Source organism: Lynx canadensis, chromosome B3, assembly GCF_007474595.2.
Source record: "Lynx canadensis isolate LIC74 chromosome B3, mLynCan4.pri.v2, whole genome shotgun sequence".
Lineage (NCBI taxonomy): Eukaryota > Metazoa > Chordata > Mammalia > Carnivora > Felidae > Lynx > Lynx canadensis.
Window position 1 is genome coordinate 5,296,236 of NC_044308.2, and position 19,079 is coordinate 5,315,314.

At 51.7% G+C, this 19,079-nt stretch overlaps 1 protein-coding gene across 6 annotated transcripts; it reads right to left on the minus strand.

Annotated features, from left to right (window-relative positions):
* Window positions 1–253: 253 nt before the first annotated feature.
* On the minus strand, window positions 254–18,272 carry VPS33B (VPS33B late endosome and lysosome associated). Of its 6 annotated transcripts, none has more exons than XM_030317355.1 (23): window positions 17,801–18,272; window positions 16,248–16,328; window positions 15,824–15,885; window positions 14,660–14,709; window positions 14,159–14,226; window positions 9,823–9,868; window positions 8,717–8,811; window positions 8,333–8,437; window positions 7,829–7,925; window positions 7,530–7,607; window positions 6,989–7,062; window positions 6,624–6,710; window positions 6,343–6,433; window positions 5,624–5,698; window positions 5,285–5,349; window positions 5,108–5,162; window positions 3,591–3,637; window positions 2,917–3,049; window positions 2,249–2,322; window positions 1,390–1,491; window positions 1,114–1,189; window positions 904–1,020; window positions 254–629 (listed from the first exon to the last, which is right to left on the minus strand). In XM_030317355.1, exons 1-23 carry the CDS (start codon window positions 17,894–17,896, stop codon window positions 550–552), a joined length of 1,854 nt encoding a protein of 617 aa, XP_030173215.1. In that variant the 5' UTR covers window positions 17,897–18,272; the 3' UTR covers window positions 254–549. The 6 variants fall into 6 exon arrangements, with proteins under 6 accessions (XP_030173215.1, XP_030173218.1, XP_030173217.1 ...); XM_030317358.1 differs by having other exon boundaries at window positions 16,248–16,402; window positions 17,801–17,883; XM_030317357.1 differs by having other exon boundaries at window positions 16,248–16,530; window positions 17,801–17,878.
* Window positions 18,273–19,079: the final 807 nt, after the last annotated feature.

The window sequence follows — 19,079 nt, forward strand, 5'->3', positions numbered from 1 at the left end:
GGGAAGGAGGAAAAGGGAAGAAAGAATAATGAATTACAAATTTTTAGAAATGGAAGGGTGCTTACCGATCACCTATCTAATCCATCCCCCTCATTTTAGGGTTGGGGAAACTCTGGTACAGGGTGAGTTTCGGGGAGCACCAGACCAGCCCCAGAGCTCCTGCACAGTCCAGGCCACAGAACACACGAACCCCCAGTGGAAGGCACCCCTGTACTCCACTGAGCAGACAGAAGTGCATGGCAAGGACTAAACATGACATCTGAGAGCAGAGGTTTTATTTACAATGATACTCAAACAGGATTTAGCAAAAGGTACCTCTTCCTCCCCCTCTTTTCAGCACAAGCTGCACTTCATCAACAAAAAAGAAATTTCCTGGGGGCAGGAAGTGAACGCTCTGCTCAAGTAACTTTCTGCTAAAGCCCACACAAGTTCTGCGCTCCCCAGCTCTGAGTAGGGTGGTTGGTGGACACTACATTAGCAGCTGGGACCAATTCCTGCATCCCCTCGGGAACGTGTCCAGGGAAGACGTCGACAGCGGCAGGGAGAACGTCAGGCTTTCACCTCACTCATGGCTTCCATGAGGCGAGCACTGTTTGTGACTGCCGTGGTCAGAAAAATGAACCTGTACCCTATGGAGTCAAAAGCACCGGCGTCCGTGACTAAGAGCAGGTCGCGGGCCCCCAGCACCAGCCACGTCAAGCCCTCGGGTCCACGGCCCCGGCTAGATCAGACACAGACGCATCCGCGCCCCAGTCCCGCACACGACGACTTGCAGCACTCGGTGGAAAGGGCGCCCTGCTATCCCGCCCACAGCCAGACCAGCGAGCGGTGCCGGGGCCAGTCGAGGAGCCTTCCTGAGCACTGCCCCTTGTCCCCCACATCCCACCTTCTGCTCCCTCTTACCTTTCTCTCTGCCCAGGAAGCGGAGGGCTGAGATCTCAGAGAACGTGCAGCCACCCAGGAACACCACCAAGATGAGGCGCAAGGACTCGCTGGAAGCCTTGTCTTCCTTGGTCATGTCTGCGAAGATCAGAGCAGACACTGCGTGTGGCGCGGTGCCCGCCCCCACCCGCTGCCGGCACCCGCCCCGCCCGCACGGTCAATGCCACGCACCTGTGAACGCCAACTCGCTGCAGTTGAGCAGCCTCAGCACCTCGTCCAGACCCTGCCAGCTCCGCCGCTCCAGCACCTGGGGGGGGGGGGGGGCACAGGCACCGCTTTCAAGCCCGAGACAGTGTCAGGCCTGGGAAAGGAGGGAGGCGGCAGGCGACCGTCGCCTTTCTTGTTAGTTACCGCCTTTCTAGTTAGTTAGCTAACAGTCGGGACAGGCCAGGCGGCCAGAGAAAGCAGAGCGCAGAGTATGAACGGGAGCGGGTCGCCTGTCCTCACCTGCTCAATGACTCGGCAGCTGAGGGGCACGTAAGCGCCACTGAAGACATAAGCCATGTCCCGAGGCACTTTCAGGTCATACTCGCCATCCACACGTGGGATCTAAGGGGTAAAGGGGACTATGTGAGGCGTGTGACAACTCATCCCTCCAGCCCTTTATGCAGTCAGGGAAAAGTAGCATATCCCCCAAAACAGTTCTTATTTCAACTAAAGGGAAAACCGGCAAAATCCCTATTAAAAAAAAGGAAAAAGACTCCATAACCAAAGATTAAAGCTTTTGTTCAGTATCCACTGATTCCCTTGAATGAGCTCCCCACGTTCCCTGTGAAGGGCTGGAAAGAAAGATGCCCCTTTGCTGATTTCTTGGTGACATGGGACAGGTCTGTCACTGACGTGGCACTCAGCCTATCCTCTGGCATTGGCGGGTGCTTGTTACATGTTTATTAAGTAAATGAATTTTGTGTCTTGTCTTGTTACTTTTTAATTTTTTCAATGTTTATTTTTGAGATAAAGAGAAACACACACAGAGTGGGAGCGGGCGAAGGGCAGAGAGCGAAAGAGGGAGACACGGAATCTGAAGCAGGCTCCAGGCTCTGAGCTGTCAGTACACAGCCTGACACGGGGCTCGAACTCACGAACTGTGAGATCATGACCTGAGCTGAAGTCGGGCGCTTAACCGACTGAGCCACCCCAGTGCCCTGTGCCTTGCTTGTCTCATTATTAAATTAAGCTCATGCTGTAACGCTACCGAACAGAAGGATCTTTGTAAGAACAAAACAACAGAGAGGTTTGTGTGAATTCAAAGCGCTCCACAAAGGACTGGACCCACGGCTGCCCCGTCTGTCCTGATCCTACGTACCAAATTCAGCTTCTTACTGATGGCACGAAAATTGCTCCTCTTGGCCAGAGAACTGAAGGCATCAGTAATCTTCCCTGGGAAGGAAATCTGTGCTGGATTTCATTTAAGGTCTACAGGGTCATGACATCGCCACAGGCGAAAGCACTCAGGAAATGACAAACGGCGGGACCGCTCACGTCTCAAGACTCTCCTCAAAGCCATTCACCTAGAATTCCCTAGACCCGATCAAGACATCACCACCCTTCTCCCCAGCACGGTCTCCCTCCTCCTACAGGGTGCCAACTATCTACTAAGCGCAATCCGCAGGGTGAACCTCGCTTACTGGCTAAGTGTGTGGGCCTTGGAGTCAAACTGACCTGGGCTCAAATCTGACTTATTGAGGGATGTTGAACAAGTCACATAACCTCTCTAAGCCTGTTGCCTTATCTATAAAATGGAGATTACGAACTTACTTTGTGAGGATTGACAAACTGTTACCTAAAGGTCTTAGTACTCAGTAAGTGGACAATACGTGGAACCTGCTCGCGGCGGAAGCAGTGGTAATGACAGTGAGAGTGAAGAATCCCGTTCTCCTTCCCCAGCTCATTCTCTCCCTCCCGGGGTGCTCTGCCTGTTGTGAGAAGAGGGGACTCGGGCCAAGGAAGGGGCTACCCGTGCCCTGTGCTCACCTGCAGCCTTGTCCGTCACCAGCTTGCTCACTTTACTCTCCATGGCCGTGAGGGTGTCCCCAGGGGCCTGCTCCGTCAGGAGCCCCGCTCGCCGCAGATTGGAGAAGGTTAGCAGGTGCTCGGGGCCATAGCTCTGAAGAAAATGCAATTCAGCCACTTACTGCGCACCCGCCACACCGTATCACATTGGGTGATATGGAGGTGAGGGACAGAAGGGTCATGTATTCTGTGCCCTGAAGAAATAACCAAACAGCAAACAAAAAAGAAAAAAAAAGCACGGAACTGAGAGAGAACAGAGAAGGCCACTGATGTAAGGGTGGTGGGAAGGGCTTCACAGATGAGGTAAGACTGGAGAAAGACCTAGAAGGAAAGCTGTATCAACGCCTTCCAAGGCGCTGAAGTGAGGGAGAGTCCCCGGGGTGAGAACTCAGCTCTGTGGCTCCAGTTCTCCCAGCACTGGCCATCCACCAAGAGAACCGAGAGTGGGAGAGACAAGGGCGTGGGAGGGTCTCCACGTGCTGAAAGGTGACCGTCCTGAGACGCTCTAAGAGGGAGGCAGACGGGGAACAAAATGGGGACACAGACAGGAAAGGGGCCATTTCTTCTGTGTCTTTTAGGAACGTCCCATGACCTCCCTCCACCAAGTTCCCCCGAGTGCATTCTCCTGGCCTTACCTGCAGATACTGTGTTTTCAGAGATCGGTAATCCTTGGGAATCAAACCTGGTAAGGAAGAGGAGACAGGCTCCTGCAAACACCAGCTGAAGTGTCCTAAAATCTACAGTCAGACCACCCACCCACCCACCCAACCATCCTCTTGCTGCCAAAAAAACCCTTAATCAGGAGGAAAGGAATCGGTAAATGTTAACCTTGCATCCTATCCAGCCGATTCTAAACTGACTCTTAAATTTAAGCTTGCTCAGCGAGAGACAGAGCCTGGATCTGAGAGTTCCATGGCAGAGTCCTGCCTGAGCCCCAGGGCGCAGAGGGAGGGACGAGGGGAGGCGGACTGCTCCCAGCAGGGGTGGCGGAGGGATGCGGCAGGAGGGAGGGGGCTCCTGCGCGTTTCTTCCTGCCGTTGGGCCAGCGCTACTGCGAATCACTTTACCGCTACCGAGGAATAGGACAGATGTTCAGATGAAGTCCAAAAGTGCAGCCTGCCATGCTTTCCTCCAGGGAGGTAGGGAGAATGGGCTTGCGACTCTGATAGTCAAAGGAGATGTAGAATAAGCCGACCACTCCTCGGGGCGGAAAGCAGCCTTGAAGACTAGTCCCCACCTGGACGGCTTCCGCGGTACACACGAGTTGCCGTAAAGGGTGAAGGGAGTGGAAGGTGCCTCCGGCCGCGGATGAGTAAGTCACGGGGAAGAATGGCACAGCACGGGGAATAGTCAATGGCACTGTAACAGCGCTGTGTGGTGACAGGCGGTAGCTGCCCTGGTGGGGAGCCCAGCGTCACACGCACGGTGCCACACACCTGAAACTAACGTGACATCGTGTGCCAACTATACTTCCCGCTGAAAAAAAAGCAGGTGAAAAGGCTGCATAAGAAGGTTAAAAGGTCTGCCACAAAAGGTCGCAGGATCTGAGCTTTTGGAAATGTTTGTGCAATTCCAAAAGGCTGTCCCCTTTTCCTGGACTGTATCTTCATTAGGAAACCTCGTTGAAGGCAGGAGGCCAGATGGAATAAATGCCACTCTGCGCTAAGCCTCTGCGGTCCTACGATGTGACGGGGACTGTTCTGGGGGCTTGGCTGTGGTCCTGCTTAGGGTCGGGATGATAAATTAGGACCTGGGGTGTCTCACTCAGAACAAAAACTGCTTTATTTTACGGGGGAAAGAATCCAAATTACTGGGAAACGTTCTGTCTGCTAGGACATTCGTCTCCGTCCTTCCAAATGATTTCTGAGGGGCGCCTGGGTGGCTCAGTCGGTTGAGCGGCCGACTTCGGCTCAGGTCATGATCTCACGGTCCGTGAGTTCAAGCCCCGCGTCGGGCTCTGTGCTGACAGCTCGGAGCCTGGAGCCTGTTTCGGATTCCGTGTCTCCCTCTCTCTGACCCTCCCCCGTTCATGCTCTGTCTCTCTCTGTCTCAAAAATAAATAAACATTAAAAAAAAATTAAAAAAAAAAATGATTTCTGCCATCCCTAAGGTACAGTTTTGCAATCTGGCGTCTTCGGTTCCAGGGGCTCACCATTCTCAGTGATGGACAAAAGGCACATGAGGCGAAGGCTCTCTATAGGCGACACCTACACGGGAAGAAAGAGTCAAAGACAGTTCAAGTTTCAGGACATACGTTCTCTCCCTTCCTCCCGCTGGAGGCCAACCCCACCGCAAAACACCGTTCCCGGAACCCCAGCCACCTGCTCACCTGCCGGTCTATGTGTTCTTCAATGTAGCTGGTGCTCTCCCGGATGTTGAAGCCCTCCAGCAGCGCTGTGAGTAAAAAACAGGGGAGCCTGTTACGGGGCCGGGGTGGGGGGGAAGGTAGTGGGGGGGGTTGCCACCTGTGCTAACAGGTGTCTATCTCCCCATCTTTCTCCATCCTTGGGGTGGGTTAAGGACCCCCAGGACTTCTAGCAGGGAGCAGCACTCCCCACAGCCAGCATCGGCCGAAAGGAGCCAGAAGGCATCTCTGCCGGGTGGGACGGGGCTGGGAGCAAGGGAAGCCTTAGCAGGGGCAGGAGCCCAGCAGGACCGCCGCAGCTACCGTGCTCGGTCTTGATGAGCTCCTGGAAGTCCTGTTTGGTCTTCTTCTTCATGATGGATTCACAGGCCCCGATATCTACAGATAGGACAAAAAGCGAGCTGACGTACTCCTGGTTCTAAAAGGATGTGCCTTTGGGGCGCCTGGGTGGCTCAGTCGGTTAAGCGTCCGACGTCGGCTCAGGTCATGATCTCACGGTCCGTGAGTTCGAGCCCCGCGTCGGGCTCTGTGCTGACAGCTCAGAGCCTGGAGCCTGCTTCAGATTCTGTGTCTCCCTCTCTCTCTGACCCTCTCCCATTCATGCTCTGTCTCTCTCTGTCTCAAAAATAAATAAACATTAAAAAAAAAAATTTAAAAAAAAAAAATAAATAAAAAAAAATAAAAGGATGTGCCTTTATGTCCAGAAGAATAAAAACTTCTTACTGGCCATGTTGGAGACAGTTATGTGATTACGTGAGAGAGTGCGTATAAATTAGTTAGAATGATACCTGGCGCTTCAACTATGTAATAAAATTATCTAACGTTGTAATCGTTACTGCCGTTAAACCTATAGAAGTATACAAAACAAACGAACAAACAAACAAAACTTCTTAAGGCAAAATGCAGAAGCCCCTCTTCCCATGTCAGACCAAGCAAGATCACTGTGTGCTGGGTGAACAGAGAGCTCCTCTCTTGGGAGAGATCTCTGAGGCATCCCTTCGCCCTCCCCTCATGAAACCTACGGACGCTCAGCAGGCGGTGCTCCTGTTTCAGTCCCTTGAGCTCCTGGGACACGAAATTCTTCATCTGCTTGATGTCCATGCCTCTCCGGCGCTGGCGGAAGATCCCCTAACGTCAGCCTCTCCCGGCCCTCAGACATGAGCAGCCACCCCTCTCTCCCGGATCCCCCCGATGCAAGAGAAAAGACAGGGGGCTGTCGTCATATCAGAAGGGAGCCGAAGGGCAGCAGCCTTGGGAGGCCACTGGGGAAACAGAACAGAGGACCCCCGGCCTAGAGCCTCACGTCATACTGAGCCTGTAAGTTCCGGGCCTTCTGGCTCAAAAAGCCAAAGACGTTGGAGAAGTGTTCATTACGAATCTCATTAAACACCTGCAAGGGGAACAAGACGGCAACGACTTACCAGAGAGACACCTAACCAGCGCCTCCTCCCTGAGCAGTGTGATGAGCGCACGAGAGCAGCGCCCAGCTGTTCTAGCAAAATCACAGAGAAAGCTGAGCTGATCTCCTAAGTGTGTGTCAAATACCAGCTCCGCGCTCGGGGTGTGCTCGCTCCCGGTGGGGAATCCCTCTCCCACAGGCTCAGCCTCCCCTCCCAGAGCCGGGGCCCACGCCCCGGGCAAGCCCACAGCCAGCACCCATCCCCTCACCTTGTCCTCGGCATTGAGTAGCACCTTTAAGCTCCTGTCAGAGGATGTGACTTCTGGGCCAAAATCGACACTCCCTTTGAGAGCAGAGGGAGCAGCTATGAGGACCTCTGCTGAAGCCTTCTTTCTCCTACCCTTTCCTGAACTGCCATTAAAAGTCCCTGAACTAGGGGCGCCTGGGTGGCACAGTCGGTTAAGCGTCCGACTTCAGTCAGGTCACGATCTCGCGGTCCGTGGGTTCGAGCCCCGCATCGGGCTCTGGGCTGATGGCTCAGAGCCTGGAGCCTGTTTCCGATTCTGTGTCTCCCTCTCTCTCTGATCCTCCCCCATTCATGCTCTGTCTCTCTCTGTCCCAAAAAAAAATAAAAAAACATTGGAAAAAAAAAAAATTTTTAAATGGTCTCTTTAAAAAAAAAAAAAAAGTCCCTGAACTATCTGGAAGCTAGCAGTCGGCTCTGAGTCTGGGGCTCTCCCACCAGCCCTGCCCCACGCAAGAGGCCCCGGCCGCCGAGCACCACCTCGATCTTGCCGGGACGCCGCTCACCACACTTGATGCGGAACGTGTCATCCACCAGGCCCTCGTAAACCACCTGGGAGCAAAGTGCCGTCACAAAGTCCACGTCTGAAATGAGATCCCCACCCATGAGGGTCCTCCCGGACCTATACGTCTACCCAGTTCACTCCGCGTCAGCTCCCGTGCCTCCAGAGGGCCCAAGCGCCACGCTCCCCATCAACGATGGCATTCACAGCCCCAACCTGAGGATCCCATCTGGGCCGCCACGTTCGCCATATCCCCACGTCTCCGAGGGTCCAAAGACAACGGGAGTGCTGAGTATAACGTACCTCTGTCCAGTAGGAAGATGTGTCCAATTTCTGGCCTTCGGCCCTTGGTTTCGCCATCCTCCTCCTCTTCCAGTGTCCTCCACAATTCATACGACATCTGCCAGGGACCAGGAAATTCCCAGTCTTGTGTCCAGGTCCCTGTGACAGCCCGCACCTACTGAAGCCCTCTTTTCCACATGACACCTCTATTTGACCCCAGGAGGGAAACTAATTGTTAACAATACGAACTCCTGCACCCGCACCTGTTCCCACCCCTTGCCCCTCCCCATGCCCATAGAGGCGTGTCCTTGGCCCCAAGGAAGACATGTAGGAGTGTTACCCCTGAGGCCCTGGCCCTGGCCTTTCCGTTAGCCACACAAGTCCTCCTCTCTGAGGACCTATTCCAGAACAAGAAAAGCAAGCTAAAGAATATACCTCTTATCACACATGCCCATGGGCAGTCCTTGGTGGGTAGAGAACGGGTGGAATGGGGGCTATCGGGACAAGATTGCTGCCAGTGCCCACCTTGGCACATCTGCCAATTCCATAGCAGTTAGGGAAGGGTCCGTACAGAGTGCTGAGGAGGTGTAAGGCCTGCGCCACGGTGTTGATCCAACGCTGATCTCCCTCCTGCAGGGGCCATATGGGCCACAAAGATATGGGCCAAGCCAGCAGACCCATCTGGAGAGGGGCTAGGGCAGGAAGGCAGGGTGTGGGGACTGCTTGAAAGCTTTCATTCTGATTGGCCCCAGAGCAAGGCCTGCGGACATCAACCAGTAGCATTTGATCTAGAAACCAGTATCTCGAGTTAGGGGAAGGTTCCATCAGTATTTCCGGCCCACTGTAGCCCACTGGACTCCATGTTTGTCCCCACCTGTCAATGCCAAGACCCAAGGACCCTGAACTTACCAGGAAGTAGTCCCTGAAAAATTCTGGGAGCTCCATGCTCAACAGATCCACATCAAGAGGTAGCAAAGAAAAGGCCCATTCGTCACAGCTCACATCTGTGGGTACAGACGGCGTGAGTCTCCCTGCCAAAGGCACGGGGCTCCGCGCTGAGAAGGTCGGTCCCCACAGTCATGCCGAAATATCAGAGCACCTGCCACATGCCCAGCATGACACGAAGCACGGGACACCCAAAGATAAGTTTAAGACAGAGTCTGTGCCCTGAAGGAGTTCACGGTCTGATAACAAAAGGAGACCCGTACACCACAGCCACACCACGTGGTAAGGGGTGTGTGTGCGTTAGGGTGCCGACAAAAGTGCTGAGGAAACATCATTCCCTAGTGGACAAACACTGACAGGAAGCCACACAGGCACAGGCACTGGGGCACTGGGGGTACTGTGGTGAACGGAATGGACACGCTCCCCATCTTCCGCGAGAGAACCTCATTCTAGTGGAAACGCACCAGACACATCTCATCACGGCTGTGCCCCACGGAGCTAGAAGAGGAATCCAGGAGCACAAACGTTCAGGGATCGAACCTCAACTATAGAGAGCATGGAAGAGTATAGGGGTGCCGGGGCAGAGGGAAGACAAGCGACATTTAAGCTTAGAATTTGAGTAAAATTTGGGTATGGAAAAAAAAAAAAGCTGAGGGTGGAAAATATTCTAGGCAACGGGAACAGCATGTGTGAAGTGCCCAAGGCAGGAGGAAAGGAGGGAGCAGCGCACGGTGAGGGGGAGGGGGGAGGGAGGGAGCAACCACAGGAGGCCAAGGAGGCCCCCGGGTCCCAGCACAGGCGGAGTTCAGCGTTCCAGCCAGGAGCACGGGGAGCACTGTGCCGGATGCAGAGGCAAACAGAATGGAGGGCGCGCTCTCCCTGTGGGAAGGAGTCTCGGAAGGTAGGAATGGCGGCACCTGGCATCCCCTTCAGCCCTCCCTTTAGGGCCCTCTCCGGCCCCCCCTCGTCAGGAGCCTCCCCTCCTCCCAGGCCCACAGGCAGACACAGGGAGCCAGCGATCATTCCCTTCTTCGTGCTCCCCGTTTCCACTCACAGTGGCCTTCTCTCACCTCCATAGACTCCCTCTTCCTCCAGCACCATCTCACACGCGTGAAACTGAAAGACAAGAGGGAGTGGCTGGTGACCGCCGCCTTCTCTGTGCTTCCGTCTCTGGAGCTCCACTGTCGCTGCTGAGGACAATACCTACTGAACCCAGCACCCACAAGGGAACGTGGACTCGGACGGCCAGGGAGGACCACTGGGACCGTCTAGCCCAGGGCTTTGTTTCCCTCTCATCCCCTTTATTTATGTATTCAGTCCAGTGCTCCTCTCTCCCCGAGAAACTGGAAAACTGCACAAAGGAGAAGGTATTTCAGCTGTCACCGAAGGGTGAGTCCCAAAGACAGACGTGCGAGGGAGGGCACGACCGCGCCTCGGAGGAAAGGGGTGGTGGCATGGAGAGGCTGGTCAGCGCATGTCCAGGGGACCCCTGGAGTCACTGAGAGGGGTCTGGGGATCCAGCCCGGGAGTCAACGGCACAGGGTGTTTAAAGTAAGTGGTGTGTGCGAGAGAAGAGAACAGGGAGGGGCACGAGAGCTACAGGGAGGATTCTAGGGAACACTGAAATTAAAAGGGCGCACCATGCGAGACCTGGAGAGAAGACAAGGGTGGCATGGAGGGGGGAGCAGGGGACGCAGCACCTCTAAAGGCAGGACGGTCAGAGTCTCAGGAAGAATGGGCAACAGTGTCAATGCTGGAGACATTAGGACGCGCGTGAACCAGGCATCACTGGATTTGACAACAGAGCCCTGGGAGGACTCAGCTTAAAGACCGAGGTGGGCGTGAGGGTGTGGGAGCAGCGGCGGCAAGACCTCTTCACAGAAGTGTGGACACAACAGGAGGCAGAGCCCCCGACAGGGAGAAGACACGAAGCAGGGAGGATCATCTAGAAGACACAGACACGGGGGCGCCTGGGGGGCTCAGTCGGTGAAGCGTCCGACTTCGGCTAAGGTCGTGATCTGGCAGTCTGTGGGTTCGAGCCCCACATCGGGCCCTGTGCTGACAGCTCGGAGCCTGGAGCCGGCTTCGGATTCTGTGTCTCCCTCTCTCTCTGCCCCTCCCCTGCTTGCACTTTGTCTCTCTCTCAAAAATAAATAAACACTAAAAAAAAGTAGAGAAAAAAAAAAAAGAAAAAGTGGCAGACACGGTTGAAGACAGAAGAGAAAGGTCTACCTAACAAAGCAAGAGGGTAGAGAAGGAGCATGGATGTAGGGCTAAGAACACAGGTGAACCAGCTGATCAGGGAGGGGAAGAGGCCAGAGTCACTTCCTCCTTTGAGACCAGTGGGAAGAAGGCAAAATAATTAGAGGCAATGAGAACAGTGAAGCATATCATCTGATACTGACGATGATGGTACCAATGTACATTAAGCATTTTACACGTGCTAGGCATTGTCCTTAGCGTTTTATAAGGATTACCTCACAATCCTAGACTGACTCTACAAGATGTGGAAGATTAATGCTACGTGTTCCTTATTTTACTTTACACAGAAAAATCCTATTCATCCCTCACTTCTTTTTCTTTTTTAAAAAAATGCTTATTTATTTTGAGAGAGAGCAGGGGAGGGACAGAGAGAGAAGAGAGAGTCCCAAGCAGGCTGCACAACGTCAGTGCAGAGCCCGACGTGGGGCTCGAACTCACTTACTGCAAGACCATGACCTGAGCCGAAACCAAGAATTGGATGCCTAACCGACAGAGCCACCCAGGTGTCCCTTTCTTTCTTTTCTTTTCTTTTTTTTTTTAAAGTAGGCTCTGGGGCACCTGGGTGGCTCAGTTGGTTAAATGACTGACTTCGGCTCAAGTCATGATCTTGAAGCAGTTACTGAGTTTGAGCCCCGCGTGGGGCCCTGTGCTGATAGCTCAGAGCTTGGAGCCTACTTTGGATTCTGTGTCTCCTTTTCTCTCTGCCCCTGCCCCATTCTCGCCCTCTCTCTCTCTCTCTCTCAAAAATAAACATTAGAAAAAAATTTTTAAGAAAAATAAAAAATAAAGGAGGCTCTACACCCAATGTGGGGCTTGAACTCACAACCCCGAGATCAAGAGTCATGTGCTCTATGGACTGGGACAGCCAGGTGCCCCATCCCTCACTCATTTCTGTCAGTAAAACTGAAACTGTAGGCCTACTTTTAGGGCTGAGAGTTCCAGAGCCCAGATCGACAACTGCCAATCTTCATAATTAAGAAGAGGAGTCTCGGGAAGAGAGAGAGATAACCTCTTTGCTATGGCTACTGAGAAAGAGGTGGTTCAGTGACAGAAAATTCGGTCAAAGAATCTGATTAGTTAGGATGTGAGATGGAGAAGATTCACTGAAATACCGATTTTGTTTTCCTGTGTAAGAGGGAGGCTTGTAGGATTATCTGAAACTATTACCAACTTGTTCTATCTCATTTAAACAAATCTGTCCTTGGAAGTACACTTTGAAAAAAGGGGTTCTGTAAGACTCCAAAAACTGGAATTTACTGCCACAGCTCCTTTAATAACATTAAAAAGTAACCTGTAACTCCGAACAGTTATCATAGTCAATAATTTCTTGCCCTGGTAATGATGTTATACTTGAAATATCTGTATTTCTAAACAGAATAAACAGCTGTAAGACTCTTCGACAAATTTTCAAATGATCTTCAATGGAAGATCATTGACTCTTTCTTCTTCTTCCTTTCACATAAGAAAACAATATAAGCCTGTGATTTCACAACAAAAGTTGAAAGCCACTTAAATCAAGCGAGGTAACTACTTGCCATTTGCAACGACACGGATGGATCTAAAAAGTGTAACGCTAAGAGAAGTAAGTCGGTCAAAGAAAGACAAATACCATATGATTTCAATCATATGTGGAATTTTTTTATGTTTATTTATTTATTTTTGAGAGAGAGAGAGAGCATGCAGGATGGGGCAGACAGAGACAGAGAAAGAGAATCCCAAGCAGGCTCCACACTGTCAGTGCAGAGCCCGATGTGGGGCTCAATCTCACAACCAGGGGATCAAGACCTGAGCTGAAATCAAGAGTCGGACGCTTACCCGACTGAGCCACCCAGGTGCCCCTCACTTCTGGAATTTAACAAACGAATGAGCAAAGGGAAAACAAAAGAGAGAGAGACATGAAGCAAGAAACACTCCTCTAACTACAGACAATACGCTGACGGTCATCAGATGGGAGGTGCGTGGGGGGACGGGGGGAACAGGTGATGGGGAGTAAGGAGGGCGCTTGCGATGAGCACAGGGTGATGTATGGAACTGGTGACTCACTGCCTTACACACCTAAAACTAATTACGCTGTATGTTAACTATACCGAAATTAAAATAACAAAAAGTGAAAATGCTCAGCCCTGTTATAAAAAAGAGAGGTAAGTACTACTATCAACTCCATTTCATAGATGAGAAAACTGGGACACAGAGCACTGAGGAACCCCATCCAAGATCACACAGTTAATCAGAGCTAAGCAAGGATTCGCAGCCACTTTGGCTTTATTAGTCTTAGCTACCGCTTCCATTTTCTCTAGTTTTTTGGGGAAAATTGAAAAAGAATAAACCCCTGTCCTTTCAACCTTAATTTCCATCTGCTCTACATGCGACATGCACTATTTCGTTCAGCTTTATAGGCCTAGGGCAGGCAGTGCAAAGACCTGGTACATCATTCCTTCTCATCAGTAAGACGGAAGATATACCCATGATGCACCTTGCTGACGTGGCAGTGAGAGTGGAGTTGGATGGACTCAGGAAACGGAGGAGCCACGGCAGGTCCCCAAACACTACAAGTACTGAGCTAAAAAGGATGGAAGAGACCTAGCCTGGTCGTGCTAACTCCTGTGGGACCGTGGGCCTTGCTTCCCTCTGCTGCTCAAAGCTGGGGTGGAGTTCAATGGTCTCTAAGGTTCCTTTCTCGTGTAAGAAAAGGCTTTTCCAAAGTATATCGGTAGAGTTCTAGTAACCCGGAGGCAGCTGGCCACATGCCTTGGATGAGCATGACAGGGGGTGTGGGGTGGGGGTGGGGGGGTAATGACTTATTGTATTTATTATTAAAGGGATAGAAGAAGAAAGTCACTGAAACCATAATACAGTGCACCTTACAGTACAGAAATTTGTGTGAGAAGGGATACACAGCAGGTTCTACTTCACAAGAAGTCTACATAGAGGCCACCTCTCACAATTCCACAGTCCTTAACTGGGGCAGTTTGATGACAGACCCTCCGCTAAACGGTAAGGACCATGTCAATGACAAGACCAGGACGGGTATTTTGTTCAGTCACATAGTTTGCTTCGCAGGAGATACGGCTATTGGGCCCCGGCCCCTTCCCAGCCTTCCATCTTGATCTACCTTCTCCTATTCCCACCAGCACCCAGACTCACCTTCTGAGGGCTGAAGATCACTTTGTATTTCCGAGTTCGGCCAGCCAACTTGTCAGCATTGACGAGACCTACAGACACAAGGAACGCAATCCAGAAAGCCATGGGCCATTTGTTAGACTAGAAGCAAGGAAGCGGATATCTTCTACAAGTGGTATGGCCAACTCGAAACATCTTTTCTTTTTAAAGTGGGTTTTTTTTTTAAGCTTATTTATTTAGACAGAGACAGAGAGAGACAGAGCAAGTGGGGGAGGGGCAAAGAGAGAGAGAGGGAGAGAGAATCCCAAGCTAGGCCAAAGCCCACTGTCAGCCCAAAGCCCGACATGGGGCTCGAACCCATGGAACACATGATCACCACCTGAGCTAAACAGACGCTTAACCGAATGCGCCACCCAGGAGCCCCTCGAACCATCTTTTCTTTTAAAAGGTCCTCACGGCCCAAGCCCTTAATCTTGGCCACTCCTTCCCAGGTCTTAGTTACACGCAGCACCACGGCATACTCACTGGCAACGTATCGCATGTTCTTGATGCGCGGTCTGACCAAGAAGCACAACCTGTGGGAGAGAAAGGGAAAAGAACCAGAAAGCCGCAGTGAAGGAAAGTCATGGAGGCGGTGATGGCAGCTTGGGAGAAACTGAAACGTGAACTCTCTCACCATCTGCTCGTCTTGCCGGGCCTACCGTTCTCAGCCGAGCCAAAGCTCGGCCAGGCTCCCCTGGCCTACAGAAGACTCCCTTCCGTACAACAGCTACACCGGCACTCGGGGTGGGGGTGGGGGGCGCCAGGGGCTCCTGCTCTCCCATAATTTACAATCTACTGGGCAAAATGAGATGCACGTATGTATGGAGTATATTAATAATCAAGTGTTAAAAAACAACACAAGAAAGTATAGTGTTTTTCAAATTGGGGTATTTTCCTCTAAAGGAGGATAAATGTTACTTACGATAGAAAAACAAACAAAATAAAAACATAGGCCAGACAACAGGCTGTATGCGACCGAGTGCCAGGTGAACAGGACAAATACTAAACACCAGGGAAATGCGGAGGAGGAGAAAAGCCCCCAGGAGTGGAAGGGCGACTCAGAGCTTCATGGAGCAGGTGGCACCGGGCTCTGAAGGCTGGGTGGTTTTCGCAGGAGCATTGAGGGCAGGAGAGAACTGCACGCAGTGAATGGAGTGGCCCGGGGCAGGGGGCAAAGGCATAGCTGGGTGGCGTGTGTGTGTGTGTGTGTGTGTGTGTGTGTGTGTGTGTGTGTGTCAAGTAGAGGCTTGAGGGGACAAGTGACAGACGAGGCTGGAAAGGCAGCATGAGCCGCGCTGCAGACAGCCTTGGAATCTGTGATGGTCAATCTGGACTTCACTCAGTAAATAAGGGGAGCCTTGGAGGTTCCTGTGAGGAGCGTAGTGGAAATATTTTTGGACGATTAATCAGTCTGGTTTAGCGACGGCAGACTGGATTAGAGAGAGACGAGAACAAGGGAGGGCGAAAGTGCCGAAAGGGAGACCAGTTACGAGGCCACGGCATGACCTAGGTGTGAGTTGGTAGAAGTGAAGGGAGATGAACCAGAGCGCAAACATGGCACCAGGCTCCAGCCAAGGCCGGACCGGGGGCAGACGTGCGGGGCCCTCCTCCAGCCTGGGGCCTGGACGGACTCTCCCAGACACTCACTGTTCACTGGAGCTGACGGCTGGCTTGTTCTCCACCTTGTACAGCTTGTCTACTTCATGTTGCTACAGAGAGAAGCCAACAAGGCCAAGGATGTAAGTGCTTGAAACCCAAAGCATGACACAAAGGGTGCACTGCAGTAAGGGCTCCTGTTCGTGGTACTTTCTAGGAATCAAACTGCCTCCCTGACAACCATCCCACCGAACTTTCCTCACGCTGGCAACAGAAAAAAATAACAAAAAACCAAGACCAAACAATTCAAAAACAATCCAAACAATAGCATCGATCCCCCTTCATCCACCCGATTCAGCTACTCTGCATTTACTAGTAGGGTAGTCACTCTTTGGTAATTCGTACTGCTCATCAAAAGCAAAACTGCTTAATGAGGAAAGAGGGGCCAGAGTCCACTGGGAAGAGGGGCAGGTACCTTCAAGATGGAGACATTGGCGATACGATCCAAAGGGCTCATGAGATCTGCCTCAATGAACAAGTCTTTTTTCCCTGGGAGCTGAAGGACACAGTATCTTGGGTCACTCACAGGTCCCACACGCTCCCTCAGCTGAGAGCCTGTCCAGCCATCCACTTAATAAAAGCACAGACCGAGTTGGGAGTGTGGGGGGCATCATATCATCTACTCCAGCACCTTATTCATTGTCTATATCCACACTGGACATTTCTTTATATATTCACCCCGTCTGTCTTCTCATTTCCTGTACCAGTGGAAAATTATTTCACCTTCTTTCCAAGGTTAAGGCCTGTCACTCAACACACATATATATAAATCTATACATTTATTAAGCACATGCCATTGCTTGATTCTTCACCACGGACTCATTGGAGACCGTGTTGAACAAAACAGATGTCCTCAAGGACCTTCTAATCTAGTGGGGAACATGGACATTAAACAAATAAATAAGCATATAACCCATTACCACTATAGCAACAACATTATTTTCCAAGTAAGACAAGATAAAAATCTCAAGCTCAGCTTTGCTTCTCTCTCCACCTTCACGAACAATCAGTAGATCTTTGAGTCTTCTTCCGCCCCGACTGGAAATCCATCACTTCCCTTCATTCCCACTGTCACTAATTTTGCCTCATCAATGGTCTCCCAGCTAGCGTTTCTCTTGTTGCCCATGTTACTCCACTCCACACATGGCTATGAGCCATCTTCAAGCATTGCTTCACGCAGTTAAGGGGGGAAAGAAAATCTTCAGTGGGTCCTAAAGCCTACTGCATAATTTCTGATTGCTCTCTTCCCTGTAAATGCCTTGTCCTTCCCTGATTCCTCAACTTCGCTCCTACCAACCAGTCTATCTGCCTGGAACACGGTCCTCCATTTCCAAGGAGAATATGCTTATTCCTCACAATGCTAGAATCCTTGAAACTCCTGACCACTCCAACTAGAAATGGCTGCTTGTTCTGTTTTTTTTTTTTTGTTTGTTTTTTTTAAATTTTTTTTAACATTCATTTATTTTTGAGACAGAGAGAGACAGAGCATGAACGGGGGAGGGGCAGAGAGAGAGGGAGACACAGAATCGGAAGCAGGCTCCAGGCTCTGAGCCATCAGTATGGCTGCTTGTTCTGAATGCTTCTGACACTCTAGCTGTCACCCGTTTACCACGTGATATCACCTATGTGGTTAATTTGCGCTTCACAGGGCTCCTACTAGAGTAAATCCCTAACGACAAAGACGTCTTAACCATCTCTCCATCCCCGGTGATGCGGGGCACGACTGGTCTCCCTTGCCTCTACGAAAAACGAGTGACTTTCATGAACTGTCCGTCAGGTCCCAAGCAGCTCTTACTGCCCTCTGGTTTTCCTCCCTAAATGCATCATTTTTGGACCTGCTATAGAAACTCCAAGGACAATACCAAGGGCCTGGACCCAGACCAAGGGGACTCCGCAAGAAAGAACAACGCGCCCAGCGAGCGCTAAACTGTTGATGCGGAAAAGGCCCCAGGCGTGGCGGGCACTGACCTGCTCCAGCAGATAGATGAGCTGGTCTCGGGCCAGTCTCTTGAGCATGGAGAAGTCAGGTAGCTCTGGGGCGTCCAGCCGATGGGGAAAAGCCATGGCAGCGAAAACCGGAGCCGCAGGGTGGAAGGGGGACGCCCTCCGCTCGGAGAAAGTCGGCAGCAGCCCAGGCTGAGCGCAGGGCGGCGCTCCTTCGGGCTTGGGCACCGTTCGAAAGAGCCCCCCGAAGGGGCTCTCGCTCCTGCACTGGAATGAATGGCCGGGCCACCTGTCGGTCAGACAGCCGCAGCGTCGGAGGACACTCGTCCAGATCAGCAGCCCCGGGACCGACCCGCCCCTCCCCGGTCCACTCCCCCCCGTCCCACGATTCCGGTCTACACCCGCAGGTTTCTTTCGCGGCGTGCGGGAAGAACCCCGCCTCCTGCCAGAGAGCTAAGCGACTTCCTAGACCTCCCGGAAGTCCCGTGCGCTCGACCAGCGCTTAGCGTATCGGGAAGGGGACGGCGTCCTGTAAGGGACAGTTGAAAACGCGGGAGCAACGGGTAAACGTTACAGTCTCATACCTGGCCAGAGGGGAGGGTTCCTATCATAAAAGGATGACATCTTAAACTAATTTTTAAGGGTACACCCAATTCTCCAAGTTCGCGCAAGCGAGGGTTGGACACTTGCTAGATTTTGAGAACTTCGTAAAATGGGCGAGTCCGACTCGGAGTCCGGAGGGCACTGATCCCTAGGGATCTTGACTGTCAGTCAAATCTATTCCACAAACTTGGCTGCCAACTGGGAGCGCTGTGGCTTCCCAGCTGCAGGAGGTAAGACGCGGAGAGATGGGATGCGGCGGAGAAAAGAAGGGGAACGCGTTAGGATCCAATGGAAGCTAAGTCCCGCCCCCTGTGACCTTTGGCTACCGGAGTTTGGATAAATATCCTTCTTGGGAAAACGGATAAATAAGCTGTGGCATATTCATACAATAAAAATAACGGAATAAATGAAAGAACCCACATACAGGGTGGCATCTGTATGATGCCATTAATATACAGTTCTAGAACAGGATAACATAATCAGTGGTGGAAAATTTTTCAGAAAAGTGATTGGCTTTGGGGTAAGAATTGCCTGGGAAGATAAATTAGGGAATTTTCAGGGGTGATAGTAATCATCCATATCCGCCTAGTTTTTTTGTTTTGTTTTTTTTTTTGTTTTTAAGCCATTGTAATGGACGGATCCGCTGAGAATACCTGCACTCACTAATCAATCATAACATCACATCCTCATCTCGTGGTGA

Bases quoted from the DNA above. Each gene is read 5' to 3' on its own strand.
- VPS33B (XM_030317355.1), bottom strand. From the start codon at position 17,896: ATGGCTTTTCCCCATCGGCTGGACGCCCCAGAGCTACCTGACTTCTCC. The intron at 5,163-5,284 runs GTGAGCAGGTGG...CTTCCCGTGTAG, and splicing joins AAGAACACATAGACCGGCAG to GTGTCGCCTATAGAGAGCCT. The intron at 630-903 runs GTAAGAGGGAGC...TTGACTCCATAG, and splicing joins CTTCCTGGGCAGAGAGAAAG to GGTACAGGTTCATTTTTCTG.